This window comes from Saccopteryx bilineata, chromosome 2, assembly GCF_036850765.1.
Source record: "Saccopteryx bilineata isolate mSacBil1 chromosome 2, mSacBil1_pri_phased_curated, whole genome shotgun sequence".
Taxonomy (NCBI): domain Eukaryota; kingdom Metazoa; phylum Chordata; class Mammalia; order Chiroptera; family Emballonuridae; genus Saccopteryx; species Saccopteryx bilineata.
In genome coordinates this window covers 169,441,440-169,458,138 of record NC_089491.1, presented here as the reverse complement: position 1 = coordinate 169,458,138, position 16,699 = coordinate 169,441,440, and the positions used below count along the sequence as shown (strand labels likewise).

Here is a 16,699-nt window from a genome sequence, read left to right as displayed (position 1 = left end):
AATACTCCAAACCCTTCTCAAACCAGGACAGTGGGCGGGTAATGAAAGAAATGGGAAGGGAGAAATTAGCACCTGCTCTCCCTTTCTCACCCTGTGTTCCTGCTGCACCACCCTGACTCTGGGGTCAGTTGTCACAGTGCCTGGCTCCACTCTGGAGCCAGATGGCTAGGGCTGGGGGAAAGAAGATAAAAAGGGAGTGATAAGGGGATTCGTTTGCATCCCCCTACCTTCCTCCTTCTTCCCCTTCAGATACTCCTGGAATTTAATCCCAAAACTGGCCACCCCCTCCTCCCCCCAAGCTTCCTCCCAGCCCATAGGACAAGACTCAGAGAAGATTCTGCAACAAATTCAGACACCTTGTCCTCTCATTTCTGGAAGGGGGGGGGGGGGGTAGTGAGGGCACAAAAAGAGAAGGGGCAGCCTGACCTGTGGTGGCGCAGTGGATAAAGCATCGACCTGGAAATGCTGAGGTCACTGGTTCGAAACCCTGGGCTTGCCTGGTCAAGGCACATATGGGAGTTGATGCTTCCAGCTCCTCCCCCCTTCTCTCTCTCTGTCTCTCTCTCTCCTCTGTCTCTCTCCTCTCTAAAAATGAATAAATAAAATAAAATAAAATAAAGCCTTTAATCCTCATAGAGACCATACAAAGTTTAAAAAAAAAAAAAAAAGGAGAAGGGGCAGAGCTGAGGGAGCAGCTGGACTTGGAGGGGGGGAGAATGGTTTTACTGGTTGAATGGTTCATAATGTTGACAGGGTCTAGTAAGGAGAGGACCCTCAACCCTGTAACCATTTTACCTTGTCCCCCCTCCATCTCCAGGTTAGTGCAAAACACCTTCTTCCTCTCTATATTTTGGGGAGGCTAGATTCTCCTATAACAGCAAAAAGACCATAACCCCTTCTCTTCAAGTTGGTATGTGCTCCCTCTGATTCAGGCACAATCCTGTTTCAAACACAGCAACTAGCTTCACCATGACATCTCAGGAGAGATTGAAGAAAGCCCTAATTTCCTTAGGGGTGGGAACTTCCTTTGCATCTGAATAGTGAAGGCTGGCTTCCTTCACCTTTCCCACCATCATAATACCCTTATAGAGTTAGTTCCAGCCCCTCCCTCACCCAGTATCGCCCAACAGCCTCTTAAGCCCAGAATCACAAGATTTGGGTGTAACACCCCCTCCCCCCACCCCGCCAATTCCCTAACTTCGGGGTAGGTGCGTTCCTAGGCTGGAGGGCCTTTCCCTGGGCTGGTTTCCTGATGCTGAGGTTCGGACCCCCAAACTCCAGGAGTGGTGGGATGAGGTGACAGCTACAGAAAAGCTTTAGATGACTTAGTTGGACTTGAAGGACTAAATGGAGCAGGGCCAGAAAGTGAATGTATTCTATCTATGCTAATCCCCCAACCCCCTTACTACGGAGGCGAGGAGTTGGGGTGACGATTATTCCCCTCCCATTGGAGGTTAGAATGGCGTGGGAAAGAGTTGGTTCCAGAGGAGAGGAGACGAAACCCAGACCGCGGGAGTTTTTCCCGGCGGGGAAGGGGGTGATCCTGGGTCCAGTATATGTAGGAGGGATACCCGGGAGAGGTTAGCCGAGAGGCGTGGGAAGCCTCGAGATTCCAGTCGCAGAGGACAGGGAAGAAATTGGCAAGTAGATAGTGCGGGGGAGAGAGGAAGGGCAGCTCCCGTAGGGGGATGGTCAAATCCTGAGTCCTGGGCATTGGGACCGCAGGAGCGGCCCGCCTAGGTACTCCAGGACCGGACGTGGGTGTCAGGCCTCACCTGGAGCACGGTCGGGAGGCGGTGGCGGCGCAGGTGGCCGAGCCGGGCGGCGGCGGCGCCTCCTCCCCCAGCTCTGGGCCCCCGGCGGCCGTGGAGGCGGGGGTGGGGGGTGCAGGAGAAGAGCGCTTAAAGTGGCAGGAGCTACTGGGGTAAGGACGAGCCCTTGGGTAGGACTGTCGCGAAGAATACGCTGGGGGATGGGGAAGGGGTGGCGTCTCCTAGGGGCCAGAACCAGGAAGGATCCCAGATGGAGGAAGAGAACAGGTCCCAGGAAGAGACAGAAACTTCTGCGGTGACGTGGGGAATGGCGGTGGGTCCCAACCGGAGGACTTGGATGGGCTCCGCCTGCGCTCCCGGGGCACCGGCAAAGATCTTTTCACAAAGCAGGGCGGGGAAGGTAGTGAGAGTCACGACTCCAAGGAGGAATGGGAGGTGCCGGAGAGGGAACTCAGGGCTGATCCTGCTGGGGGTAACGCGCAACGGCCCTACTAGGTGAACAGGTTCGCTGTGTTTCGGCTCCTCGGGGCTCCATCCTATAGCTGTAGAAAGGCCTGACACAGTCTCCTTACCCCGGCACTGCCCAAGTTTAAAAGCCTATGGAGTCAGGAAGCCACGAGGGCAAAAACCTCCTAGGCCTTTCAGCCACAATCCTGCCTCTCAGTATTCTCAGTGATGGGGGGGGGGGGGGGGGGGGAGTTATAGCAGCCCTAGTAAGGCTGATGTGGGACAGTGAGAATCGGCTTTATTCAGGTTGTTTTCCCCCAACCACCACCACCACTACCCTTGCAGCAACCTCTGGGGCAACAGGAAACAGCTGCGCAGTGCAGCCCCCACCTGGTGGAGGGTCACGGTGGGGGAGGAGAGAAAACAGCCTGGGAGGAAAGACACCTTAAAAACCCTCCAACGCGTCCAAAAGTGGGCTTTACTTTTGGAGCGAGGCCAGCAGTGGTAACTATAAAATATTAACTTGAATCTCAGCAGCTAAATGGGAAGGAGTAAGGGGCTGGGGGTGGGGGGGAGCGTGACGTGGGGAGAGCCGCGACCCTAAATGCAGAGTCTCAAGGCTCTTCTTTGGAGCTGGATCTTGCCAATCCTGATCCTTTGGTCGGCAGCTTCATCGGCCGAGCTCTGTGCCCCTATAGTTCCTTTTCTCCTTCACCCCCTAAAAGAGCAAAGGTTAGGCCCCACCCCTGCTGAGTCAGCCAGAGAGGGAGGCAGGCATCCCTCAGGCCTTCCCGGGGGCTGGTCCTCAAACTTACCCATGTCAGGGTGGCAGGGCTCCAGGGCTGGGACCACCTAGCTCCTCGCTGCCCTTGGTTCCCCCTTCACCCGAAGGCTGGCGGCGTTAGATCTTCCCAAACTGAGCTGGGAACTAGCACGAATCAATAAGCAATGTATGCTTCCTACAAACCACGGCCTGAACTGCTGTAGGGTGATGTCCCTGTGTGACAGACTGGGGTGGAGAGGGAGGAGGGAAGGGCGGGGCTTTCTCTGGGTGGAGAGGGAGGGGGAGGCGAGGACTGGGCAGAACCGGGAGAAATATGGAGGAAGGTTACATCTGTGTTGTTGACACTCCAGTGGCGTTGTAAAAAAAGAGTGGTGAAGGGGGAAGGAAATAAATAGTTGCAGCTAGTAAAAGGGAGAAGGCTCTCGATTAATGCTCAGGGGTGGGGGTGGAAGGATATAAATGACCTATGGTCTGCATCTGGGTAACATGTGAAAATCAAAACAGAAAGAGCTGACCCTTGGGCCTCTGGACCAGATTCTTAACCCACTCCAGAGGAAGGACCTCACCGCCACAACTCAGCATTTCCCCAAATCCAGGTTTTTCTGGGAGCAAACTATTGGGCACAGGCGGCTCAGGGGCTCCACCTTCTGTCCAGAACATGACACAGAGCAGAGTGGTGCCAAGGACGTCATAAGGCAGACGGGAGGCAACTTCCCCACCCCGGGCACTTCTCCCAACGTCCCTCCCCAACCTTCAGCCCCTACGGGGCCTTTAATTGGCATGTTTGTCCCCGCCCTGTTTCTACCCGACTGGAAAGCCTCAAGGGTGGAGCTTATATATGCAGACTCCTCCTCAGAACAAAAAGCCCCAGCTGGTTTGTAAACAGTCATTAGCAAAGAAGCACATCCTAGCAAATGGCCTTCAGGATTTCAAAATGGTGAGATCAGTTCTTGCCGTCTCCAGTCCTACCACCAGAGGGTAGTAGGAGATGGGTCTGGACCCATAAACCTTTAGGGGCACCAAATCTGACCTTGAACTAACAGGCACTTGTTTCAAACTGAAATAGATGTCCTTGTGGCCTCATTCTAATCCTTCATCTTTTAGTGACCTAAATCAAAGGGAAAACTATATAATTGCATTATTATAGTTCAGAAGCCCAAGCCCTGCAACCCTGAAAATTTGTTCTCCTCTTTCCCCAACTTTGGTATGAGATTTTAGCAGCATTCAGGATAGACCTGATAGCATTTTAGCATTTTTTTTTTAAATTGATTTTTAGAGGAGAGGGTGAGAGAGAGAAAGGGGAGGAGCAGGAAGCATCAACTCCCATATGTGCCTTGACCAGGCAAGCCCAGGGTTTTGAACCGGCGACCTCAGCGTTCCAGGTCGACGCTTTATCCCACTGCACCACCACAGGTCCTGATAGCATTTTATAACCTGTGTTGTCTCAATCTCAAACATACAAGTCAAAGCTTGCCCAAAATGTAAATCAGGAAACACAGCCCATTCTGAAAAAAGAATGAAGGCATAGGTAAGACAGAGGAAGCCCTTCACTCAATTTTTGCCGATATTACTCCTCCAGGGCACACATCATTTCCTAAAAATTAAATTCACTTCATCCACTAATTAAACCTTACCTTGTTTTAAAATAAGTTATTTCTAAACCCAACCCATTTTTCCCAGTGTGCACTTCTAACAAGACCCACAATTGTCCATCAATCCAAGACTGGCTTGATTCATTTCAAACATATGGCCTATTTTGTGCCGTTTCTTGTGGCCACTCTAAAATTACTGTTAAAAACTTCAGTGTTGGCTGTTGTTAGAACCAAGAAAAACAGATTCTGAAGGATGTACATTTTATTGGAAACCTTAAATACTCTTCAGACAGAATACAATGTCTTCAATCAAGGCTCTCATGTGGTTTACAGAGAAAACATATTTTGGAATTAGGAACAAGGAGAGGGATAGCTTGGAGTAAGAATGTTGGGACCCCCTCATGAATGCTCTTCAGCCAGCTTATCAGCTTTTGCCACAGCTTCTTCAATGGGTCCCACCATATAGAAGGCCTGTTCTGGGAGATGGTCATATTCACCTGTACAGGAAAAAAAAAAACACCCAATTGGTGAGTAGAGAGATATCAACTTTCTGCAGTGTATACATACCTTACCCTTGAGGTCACCAGTCAGAATGTGATAAATTCATGTCATCTAAGAAATCTTTTCTTCCTTCACAAATCCAATCTTTGATACAGCCTGACCTGTAAGGCATCAACCTAGAATGCTGAGGTCACCGGTTTGAAACCCCAGGCTTGCCTGGTCAAGGTACATATGGGAGTTGATGCTTCCTGATCCTCCCCCCTTCTCTTTCTCTGTCTTCTCTCTAAAGTGAATAAATAAAATCTTAAGAGGCCCTGGCCAGTTTGCTCAGTGGTAGAGCGTCGGCCTGGTGTGCAGGAGTCCCGGGTTCGATTCCCGGCCAGGGCACACAGGAGAAGCACCCATCTGCTTCTCCACCCCTCCCCCTCTCCTTCCTCTCTGTCTCTCTCTTCCCCTCCCGCAGCAGAGGCTCTATTGGAGCAAAGATGGCCCGGGCACTAAGGATGGCTCTGTGGCCTCTGCCTCAGGAACTAGAATGGCTCTGGATGCAACAGAGCGATGCCTCAGAAGGGCAGAACATCGCCCCCTGGTGGGCATGCCGAGTGGATCCCAGTCGGGCGCTTGCGGGAGTGAGTCTGACTGCCTTCCAGTTTCCAGCTTTGGAAAAGTGCAAAAAAAAGAAAAAAAAATCTTAAAAGAAAAAGAGCCTGACTGGGCGGTGGCGCAGTGGATAGAGCGTCAAACTGGGATGCGGAAGACCCAGGTTGGAGACCCCAAGGTTGCCAGCTTGAGCGAGGGTTCATCTGGTTTGAGCGAGGGCTCATCTGATTTGAGCAAAAAGCTCACCAGCTTGAGCCCAAGGTCGCTGGCTCAAGCAAGGGGTTACTCGGTCTGCTGAAGGCCCGCGGTCAAGGCACGTATGAGAAGGCAATTAATGAACAATTACAGTGTTACAATGCGCAACAAAAAAGTAATGATTGATTAGTTCTTCTAATCTCTCCGTTCCTGTCTGTCTGTCCCTGTCTATCCCTCTCTCTGACTCTGTAAAAAAAAAAAAAAAAGACAGCCTGACCTGTGGTGGCGCAGTGGATAAAGCATCGACCTGGAAATGCTGAGGTCGCCGGTTCAAAACCCTGGGCTTGCCTGGTCAAGGCACATATGGGAGTTGATGCTTCTAGCTCCTGCCCCCTTCTCTCTCTCTCTCTCTCTCTCTCTCTCTCTCTCTCTCTCTCTCTCCTCTCTCTCTGTATCTCCCTCTCTAAAATGAATAAATAAATAAAGACAATACAGTATGGGCTAAGAACATATGGTCTGGAGCCATGAAAACTGGATTCAAATTCTTCCTCTCTACTTTGGTTGTGTGATATTGGGACTGGTTATTTTAAACTTTTCTGTGCTACAAGTCTCCTAATTTGTAAAACAGAATAATACTGCCCTCTTCCTAAGGACGGTATTTCACTTACAACATTAGCTAACACTAAACGTACTAAGTGTTGGCTGACAAGAATCAAGTAATACATGTCTCACTCAGTAGTAGAGTATTTCCAAAGAGAAGTAATGGGAAATAGCTTGTTTTATATTTAAAAAGAATTATATAATTAGGCATAATATATTTATATATTGACAGCTGCTAGAATGGGAACACAGCAAAGCAAGCATTCAAGAGATTTCATTTTCCCTGCCATTTATGTTCATTTTTAAAAAATTGATTCTGGAGAGAGGAAAAAGCAGCACTGATTTGTTGTTCCACATTTATGCATTCATTGGTTGATTCTTGTATATGCCCTGATAGGGGTTCAAACCCACACTTTGACAAAAAAAAATGACAATGCTCTAACCAACTGAGCTCCTTGGCCAGGGCCTATTCAACTTTATACTTGAAATCTCACCTGCCAAAATCTGCTGGAATCCTTTGATAGTCTCCTTCAGGGGTACTAGCTTCCCCATATGACCTGTGAAGACCTCAGCAACTTGGAATGGCTGGGATAAGAAACGCTGTATTTTCCGTGCACGAGACACAGTTAACTTGTCTTCCTCAGAAAGTTCATCCATACCCAGGATGGCAATGATGTCCTGGAGGGATTTGTAATCCTGTGAGAAAACAAGAGAGCCTGGAGTAAATATTCACATTCCTTTAATTTGGACCAAAAAATTGCCTTACATTCATACTACGTTTTGTACAAAGCACTTTAGCACCATTACCTCACTCTATTAAAGTCAAACAAGCTAGTGGAGGAAAAGGTACATACTCAGTCGTCATGAGAGCCCTGAGCTGAGATCAGTGTCTTGTTTCTCCTGATCCTAGTCTGGTACTGTTAGATAAAACTGGATTCCGAAGACCAAGTACCTAGAAACCCCAGAGACCCCATTACACGCACTAACTAGACTGTTTGTCTCATCTCTCCCGGGTCTAGAACAAATCATACGAGTCACCAGGAAAGATCTGGTTCTAATAAAGTCCCCAAATTCTCTTACATGATTTTATGAACACTAATCTCAGCTGCAATAATACTCACCTGTAAGATCTTTTGCACCCCACGGGCAACATCATAATGCTCACTGCCAACAATGTTGGGATCCATGATGCGAGATGTGGAGTCTAAAGGATCTACAGCTGGGTAGATGCCCAGTTCAGCAATAGCACGGGACAACACAGTGGTAGCATCCAAATGGGCAAAGGTAGTGGCAGGGGCTGGGTCGGTCAAGTCATCAGCAGGCACATAGATAGCCTAAAGTGAGTCAAGAAGCCATAAGGAGCAACAGAAAGCCAAGTACTCTACTTAAGCCATCCCGTTTCCAACATCTTTTCATTCTCACCCTATCTTCTAACATTCAAGAGTCTACCTCAAGCCTGACCAGGCGGTGGTGCAGTGGATGGAGCGTCGGACTGGGATGCAGAGGACCCAGGTTCGAGACCCCAAGGTCGTCAGCTTGAGCGCAGGCTCATCTGGTTTGAGCAAAAAGCTCACCAGCTTGGACCCAAGGTCACTGGCTCAAGCAAGGGGTTACTTGGTCTGCTGAAGGCCCGTGGTCAAGGCACATATGAGAAAGCAATCAATGAACAACTAAGGTGTCGCAACGAAAAACTGGTAATTGATGCTTCTCATCTCTCTCTGTTCCTGTCTGTCCCTATCTATCCCTCTCTCTGACTCTCTCTGTCCCTGTAAAAAAAAAAAAAAAATCTACCTCAAACAAACCCTTTCTTACCACCCCTAATAGCTGAGTTATCTAGTTCCTCCAAGATATGAATTTTCATGGTCATTCCTTTTACTTTTCATTCTACATTTTAACTCTATTATAGTCATACCCACTTTTTGAGTTAAAAATAAGAAAACCTAAAATAAATAAATAAATAAATAAATAAGAAAACCTAGCCTGACCAGGCGGCAGCACAGTGGATAGATCGTCGGACTGGGATGCAGAGGACCCAGGTTCGAGACCCCGAGGTCGCCAGTTTGAGCGCGGGCTCATCTGGTTTGAGCAAAAAGCTCACCAGTTTGGACCCAAGGTCGCTGGCTTGAGCAAGGGGTTACTTGGTCTGCTGAAGGCCCGCAGTCAAGGCACATATGAGAAAGCAATCAATGAACAACTAAGGTGTCACAACGAAAAACTGATTGATGCTTCTCATCTCTCTTTGTTCCTGCCTGTCTATCCCTATCTATCCCTCTCTCTGACTCTCTGTCCCTGTTAAAAAAAAAAAGAAAAGAAAACAAAACCTTGCACCACCATAATAGTTCACTAGGAAAATGAAATATGAAAGTTACCACACAATTTAGACATTTTCAGTAAATTTTACTATGTTTATGCATTATTTCAGGGAGCACATAGGATGTAAATAGATATATTTTATACCTCTGTACATGCATTTATACAAATGAGACCATGTATTTAATTGTTCTTACCTGTACAGAAGTGATAGACCCCTTCTTGGTGGTGGTGATCCTTTCCTGCATGGTACCCATATCAGTGGCCAGGGTAGGCTGATAGCCTACAGCAGAAGGTATTCTGCCCAATAAAGCAGACACCTTAAAAAAGAGAGAGACTATGCTAAGGTTACCAGTTCAAAATCCTGGGCTTGTCCAGTCATGGCACATATAGGAAGCAACTACTATGAGGTGATGCTTCCCGCTTCTCCCCGCGTGCTCTCTCTCCTCTATCGAAAAATCAGTAAGAAAAAAAAATGACTGAAAATAAAAGGTCTTAGGTGTCTACATCTTTAGCCTCATCTGCATCATTCTAGAGAAAGGTCAAAGGAACCAGGTCCTCTCAGGTGCTCTCTCTTACCTCGGAGCCAGCCTGGGTGAAGCGAAAGATGTTATCAATAAACAGCAGTACATCTTGACCTTCTTGATCTCTGAAGTATTCCGCTACAGTCAGTCCAGTCAGAGCTACACGGGCACGAGCACCAGGTGGTTCATTCATCTGACCGTATACCAACGCTACCTGAAGTAATTACACACCATCAGAAAACCTGATCAGACTGGTGGTGGTGCAGTGAATAGAGCATAAACCCAGGATGCTGAGGTCCCAGTTTTGAAACATTGAGGTTGCTGGCTTGAACATAGGTTTGCCAGCTTGAGCACAGGGTCACCAGCTTAAGCAGGGGATCACTGAAATGATCCCATGAGTGCTGGCTTGAAGCCCAAGGTCACTGGCTTGAGCCCCCAAGGCACAAATGAGAAGCAATCATCGAACAACTCAAGTGACACAACTACAAGCTGACATTTCTCATCCCTCTCCCTTCCTGTTTCTCTCACAAACAAAAACAAAAACCTGGAGGTGGAGTCAGGGGTTATGTATGTGTGGGTTCCAAAGGCAGATTTATCCAAATGTGGGAAACTCAACTGCATACTATGTGGTAGTGGGGGACTGCATTTGCACTCTCCCTGGCAAAAAAAAGGAAAAAGAAAACCAGACAGAGGAGTATGGAAACCATATGCGAAACTACGAAAACACCCTCCTCCTCAGAAGGAGTTCATGTTTTGGGTTTTTTAAATGTTTAATATGATTTTAGAGAGAGAGAGACAGGAACATCAATCTGTTCCTGTATGTGCCCTAATCAGGGATGTAACTGGCAACCTCTGTGCTTCTGGACAAGGCTCTAAACAACCAAGCTAATCTGGCCAGGGCAAGGTGTTAATGTTTTTGTTTTTTTTTCCCCCTGTATTTTTCTGAAACCGGAAACGGGGAGAGACAGTCAGACAGACTCCCGCATGCGCCTGACCTGGGATCCACCCAGCACGCCCACCAGGGGGCATGCTCTGCCCCTCCGGGGCATTGCTCTATTGCTACCAGAGCCACTCTAGTGCCTGGGGCAGAGGCCAAGAAGCCATCCCCAGCGCGCCCAGGGCCATCTTTGCTCCAGTGGAGCCTCGGCTGCGGGAGGGGAAGAGAGAGACAGAGAGGAAGGGGAGGGGGAGGGGTAGAGAAGCAGATGGGCGCTTCTCCTGTGTGCCCTGGCCGGGAATCAAACCCAGGACTTCTGCAAGCCAGGCCGACACTTTACCACTGAGCCAACCGGCCAGGGCCGTTAAATGTTTTTATTTGCAAATTTTGTTCCTCTTTTAGGGCTGCAGTTCAAAACACAGAAGATACTTTCTTGTATTACTGAGATAAAGGTCTGTAAATTACTGAGGTATTAGGAAGTAAATAAAGGGTTATATGAGACATAAGAACAACCTCCAACTCCCCTCAAAATTAGCTTTCAAATGATGGACCCAAAGAGTCTGGAAATGTAACCTAGTATCAAAAAGAAAATAAAAATGTGCACTAGCATATTAGAAATTGGGGCAAAAACACGGACAGAAATTTCCTTTGTAATCCTGGGAAACTAAAATGAAAACGAAGACCATGGCTTCAGCTAGCAATGCTGTCAACTGCAGTACTTTCCTAGCAAAACTACTATATGGACATCAGTCAGTTCAGTGCTCACCTTGGAGGTAGCATCTTTTAAGTTGATAACACCAGATTCAATCATTTCATGGTATAAGTCATTGCCTTCACGGGTTCTCTCACCAACACCAGCAAACACAGAATAACCACCATGGGCTTTGGCAACATTGTTGATTAACTCCATGATCAGTACAGTCTTGCCAACTCCCGCACCACCAAAGAGCCCTGGGAGAGATGAAGGAAAAAAAGAACAGTTAAAGAACTTGGTGTAGCCCTGGCCGGTTGGCTCAGTGGTAGAGCGTCGGCCTAGCGTGCGGAGGACCGGGGTTCGATTCCCGGCCAGGGCACATAGGAGAAGCACCCATTTGCTTCTCCACCCCTCCGCCGCGCTTTCCTCTCTGTCTCTCTCTTCCCCTCCCGCAGTCAAGGCTCCATTGGAGCAAAGATGGCCCGGGCGCTGGGCATGGCTCTGTGGCCTCTGCCTCAGGCGCTAGAGTGCCTCTGGTCGCAATATGGCGACGCCCAGGATGGGCAGAGCGTCGCCCCTGGTGGGCGTGCCGGGTGGATCCTGGTCGGGCGCATGCGGGAGTCTGTCTGACTGTCTCTCCGTTTCCAGCTTCAGAAAAATGAAAAAAAAAAAAAAAAAAAAAAAAAAAAGAACTTGGTGTTCCTGGCCCTGGCTGGTTGGCTCAGTGGTAGTAGAGTGTCAGCCTGGTGTGTGGAAGTCCCAGGTTCAATTCCTGGTCAGGGCACACAGGAAAAGCGACCATTTGCTTCTCCACCCCTCCTCCTTCTCTCTCTTTTCCCACTGCCAAGACTCAATTAGAGCAAGCTGGCCCTGGGCGCTGAGGATGGCTCCATGGCCTCACCTCAGGCGGTAAAATAGCCCGGTTGCTGAGCAACAAAGCAGCTACCCCAGATAGTCAGAGCATCGCCCTGTAGGGGGGCTTGCCAGGTGGATCCCGGTTGGGGCACATGCAAAAGTCTGTCCCTCTGCCTCCCTGCCTGTAAGTAAAAGGGGGAAAAAAATAATCCAGTGTTCCCTCTCACCCACCCCCCCCACCAAAAAAAAAGGTTCTATCTTTCTCCTCCTTAGGAATGACATTCAGCTTCAGCAAACTCAGAACAATAGAGATCATCTCAGTACCCACTCATAACATGGTAAGAGTTTTCCTTCCCACATTAGGTTTGGGAAATATGTACCCACCACTAACATACCAATTTTGCCACCCTTGGCATAGGGAGCCAGGAGATCCACAACCTTGATGCCAGTAACCAAAATTTCCTGCTCAACACTCATCTCCATGAACTCAGGAGCCTCAGCATGAATAGGAGCAAATCTGCAAAGGCAAAAGATCAGTGTCTATACATTTTGTCGAAAGGTTCCTCAAATCTAATCTTTTACCCATAATCTCATTTCTTTTTTAAAAAAAAGTGTTTATGATTTTAGAGAGAGAGGAAAAGGGAGAAACATTGGTTTGTTGTTTCACTTATTTATGCATTCATTGATTGATTCTTGTATGTGTCCTGACTAGGAATCAAACCTGCAACTGTGGCATATGGGAACAACACTGACCAACTGAGGTATCGAACAAGAATAGTCTCAGCTTCTCTTATAAAGGGGACTTCGTTATCTCAGTAAGTAATAATCCCTTTCCCCGACAAAAAAAAATTATTATTTTATTAAGTGAGAGGTGGGGGTGCAGGGAGGCAGAGAGACTCCCGCAAGCACCTGGACTGGTATCCACCTGGCAAGCCCACTAGGGGGCAATACTCTGCCCATCTGGGGCCGCTGCTCCATTGCTCTGAACGGAGCTATTTCAGTGCCTGAGGACAAGCTACAGAGCCATCCTCAGAGCCCAGGGCTAAACAGCTGGAACCATTTGAGCCATGGCTAGTGGGAGAGGGAGAGAGATAGAGAGAGAGAGAGAGAGAAGCGACAGGAGGAGGGGTGGAGAAGCAAATGGGCACTTCTCCTGTGTGCCCTGACTGGGAATCAAACCTGGGACATCCACATGCCCGGCCAACACTCTACCACTGAGCCAACCAGCCAGGGCAGGAGAATCTTTATGACAGTTAAATTTGTCAGGCCCTAACTAGCTGGTTCAGCGGTAGAGCATCAGCCCAGTGTGTGGATATCCCAGGTTCAACTCCCAGACACACAAGAGAAGCACCCATCTGCTTTTCCACCCCTCCCCCTCTCGCTTCTCTCTCTCTCTTCTCCTCCTGCAGTCATGGCTCAACTGGAGAGTTGGCCTCAAGTGCTAAGGATGGCTCCATGGCCACCTCAGGCACTAGGAAAGAGCTCGGTTGCAAGCAATGCCCCAGATGGGCAGGGGACCAGGTGGATCTGTCAGGGCACGAGCAAGAGTCTGTCTCTGCCTCCCCTCCTCTAAATTAAAAAAAGAAAAAGAGCCTGACCAGGTGGTGGTGCAGTGGATAGAACATCGGACTGGGATGTGAAAGACCCAGGTTAGAGACCCCGAGATCGCCAGCTTGAGCAAGGGGTCACTTGGTCTGAAGGCCCACAGTTAAAGCACATGTGAGAAAGCAATTAATGAATTAAGATGTCGCAACACACAATGAAAAAAAAAAAAAGATTTTCCTTTTACTGAGTCCTAACAGCATTTCTTCACATAGGAATAGGAAATACAAGACATGGAAGTTCTGGAAATCCCACAATATAAGCCATTGGTATTAAAACTCAAGTAATCACTTGGGTACTAAGTAGCAGGTTTTTACAATAAGAATTTCTGCATCCTTCATTTTTTTTCAGAAGAAACTGCATCATGTGGCTTTATTTTATTTATTTATTTTAAGGCACACTCTTAGGTAAGAGGTGCTTTTTTTTTTTTCATTTTTAGAGGAGAGGGAGGGAGGGAGGGAGGGAGGGAGGGAGGGAGGGAGGGAGGGAGGGAGAGAGAGAGAGAGAGAGAGGAGAGACAGAGCGAGAAGGAGGGGAGGAGCTGGAAGCATCAACTCCCATATATGTGCCTTGACCAGGCAAGCCCAGGGTTTCAAACCGGCAACCTCAGCATTTCCAGGTTGACGCTTTATCCACTGTGCCACCACAGGTCAGGCAGCGTGGCTTTAATATGGTACATATCAGTATTTTAAGTATTCTCCACAGGAAAATTCTGCCATACTAAAAGGTACCACCTAATGTGTAACACTGCAAGAGCAGTAGTTCCTTTGTATGTAGAGGCAAGCGGAATACTTACTGTTTGGTTTTGATGGGTCCTCTCTCATCAATAGGTTCTCCAATGACATTCATAATTCTGCCCAAGGTCTCAGGACCAACGGGAATTTTGATTGGCGCACCAGAATCCAGGACTTTCTGGCCTCTAACCAAGCCTTCTGTACCATCCATGGCGATGGTCCTTACTGTGCTCTCACCTGTCAGATAAAGGCAATACTACAGGATGATACATAAAACAAGTTGTCTTCATGGTTTTAACGAAGTGTAGGTGGCATGAAAGATCTAAATCAACCAAGATTCCTTCTCAGTACCTAAATGTGGCTTCAGCAGACTCAGAAGAACGAAAGTCACTTTGATAAAATCATCATAGAAGGAAGACCGCCTGGCTTCGGGGGATATTTAGGCTAAAACAAACTATTCCTAACAAATTCTACTTACCCAAATGCTGGGCCACCTCCAAAACCAGCCTGGTCTCCCTGCCTTGCACTTCTAGAGCATTTAGGATCGGTGGTAGTCCCTCATCAAATTGGACGTCCACCACTGCACCGATGACGGCCACGATCCGCCCTGTGGCAGCGCCTGCCTTTGGCGAAGGAGACGTTTGGGCAGCATAGTCTCTGGCTAATAGACAAAACAGATATTGGAAGAAGCTGGGGTTAGAGCAGTTAAAGGTCATTGGAAGCCCGGACGTAATTACATGTACTGGTGAATTCAGGCCAGGCCCGGCCTCCTTGCCGCTCGCAGAGAAGGCGTGTCCAGAGGGCCGCGCAGAAATCAAGAAAGCGCCCCCACAAGCCTGGTATTCGAGCACTCGCTTCCCCCGTCCCACGGAAAGGTCGCTGCACCTCCCCGCACTTTTCCATCCGTGCCCCCTTTGCAAAATTCGACGTAACTAAATCGAAAAAAGCTCCCAGGGTGAACTGTTCTTGTTCTCCAGACGTGACAGGGCAGAGGGCTTGCCGGCCCTGCCGTGTTTCTAGCACCAGACACCGTCAGCCTGCGCGACGATCTACCCCAGGCTCAAGGTCATAGGGCGGCAGAAACAAAGCCAGCTCCTAGCAAAAGGCACTTACCAGGCTGAAGCGCTGCCGGGGCGGCACGCAGGAACAGCTGAGCTTGGGGTAAAGGCGCTGTAGGGCTGAGTCCCCGCAAGGCCCCCGAGGCCGAGACTGCGGCCACACGACCCACAAGACCCAACATGGCGGAGTCCAAGTGGAGACTGAACGCAGCAGCAACAGCGGCTGCCAAAAACATCCCGCATTGGGGCGAGGCCTACTCTGCAATCGCCGCGTCCATTGGATGAGTTTGCTGCTCATCATCCTTAGCGCTGTTTCTATAGGTTAATAATTCCTCATCTTTTCAAGCATTGGTCAAAATTGGTGCTAGCGGAACTACGTTTAGGAAAGGGGCCGAGTTCCTGTTGGGAAGCACGTGGGCGGTCTGGCTGTCCTTGAGCTCTCTACTGAGATAGGACCTTGAGCTGGGAGGTAGTCTCCGGGGCGGGGGTTAGGGAAGTGTTCTGTCTTGAAGCTGATGGTGACCTTGATGAAGTCAGGGCCCTTCTCCAAGAACGAAAGCACGATGTTTCTTTTGCAGTAGTGAGATTGGACGTTTGTAGACAGCTCAGCAGGTCAGGAATCCAGACAATTTCTAACACATAAAGTTGTACAATGAAAGAAATTAATGTAACCAGTCATTCAACAGGTGTATACTAGACATTGAGGAGCTCCGTTTTAAGAAAGGGGAAATAAAGAGGAGCAAACAAAAAAGTATGGTGGACGCAGGTTAAGTGGGTGCGCAAAGGAGGGGGGAAATTTTGGGTCACCTAAAGAAGTAGGGGAATTGCCTCAAAGTGGAGGAGGCTAATAAGCATGTTGTGAAACAGAAGTAGATATTCCTACGGTAAATAGGAAGGAGGAATTTTCCAAGCATATGTTTGTGTGAAACAGCATGTTCCTTTTTGTGACAATAGGTGAGGAAGGCCTGACCTGTGGTGGCACAGTGGGATAAAGCGTCGACCTGGAACACTGAGGTTGCTGGTTCGAAACCTTGGGCTTGCCTGGTCAAGGCACATATGGAAGTTGATGCATCCTGCTCCTCCCCCTTCTCTCTGTCTCTCTCTCTCTCACTCCTCTCTCTCTAAAAAATCAATAAATAAAATATAAAAAAAATAAGGTGAGGAAGGTTGGAGGTGAGGAAGGGGAGATGGGGGTAATAAAGAGATGAGTATAAAAAGAAGCAGTAGCTAGGTCTCAGGGCTTTGAATGGGAGTGGAGGCTAGAAAGAGGTAGGTATGTGGAAGTGTTCCTTGAGTATGGAAAATCACAGAATAAACAAGGCATCCTTTTCTGTAGTATTGATTTTATTCAGAGTTATTTAGGGGCAGGATGGGAGACACTCGTAATCTGTTAGAACAAACATGACCATATGGAGTAGTTTAGCTACCTTCCCAAACTCTCCCAACCAGCCCACATTAGTTACTGTTTTTCTGCATTTAGTGAAAAAAGTTTCC

General features: G+C 48.4%; 2 protein-coding genes and 1 non-coding gene across 4 annotated transcripts in view; all 3 read right to left on the bottom strand.

The window, feature by feature from the left end:
• The window catches only part of BAZ2A (bromodomain adjacent to zinc finger domain 2A), a 46,071-nt gene extending 42,858 nt beyond the window's left edge, over positions 1-3,213 (bottom strand). For both annotated transcript variants that reach the window (XM_066258378.1, XM_066258379.1), the window contains exon 1: positions 3,035-3,213. In XM_066258378.1, coding sequence (XP_066114475.1) covers positions 3,035-3,038 — 4 coding nt within the window. In that variant the 5' untranslated portion in view covers positions 3,039-3,213. The remainder of the gene's footprint in view (positions 1-3,034) is intronic.
• A 1,626-nt stretch (positions 3,214-4,839) lies between these two features.
• ATP5F1B (ATP synthase F1 subunit beta) lies at positions 4,840-15,425 on the bottom strand. Its single transcript, XM_066258380.1, has 10 exons — positions 15,261-15,425; positions 14,626-14,808; positions 14,210-14,384; positions 12,207-12,328; positions 11,029-11,213; positions 9,381-9,539; positions 8,999-9,121; positions 7,613-7,825; positions 6,986-7,187; positions 4,840-5,092 (listed from the first exon to the last, which is right to left on the bottom strand). Exons 1-10 carry the CDS (start codon positions 15,385-15,387, stop codon positions 4,995-4,997), a joined length of 1,587 nt encoding a protein of 528 aa, XP_066114477.1. The 5' UTR covers positions 15,388-15,425; the 3' UTR covers positions 4,840-4,994.
• LOC136327449 (small nucleolar RNA SNORD59) lies at positions 14,487-14,561 on the bottom strand. Its single transcript, XR_010729663.1, has one exon. It is a non-coding gene; the product is annotated as a small nucleolar RNA SNORD59 (small nucleolar RNA).
• Positions 15,426-16,699: the final 1,274 nt, after the last annotated feature.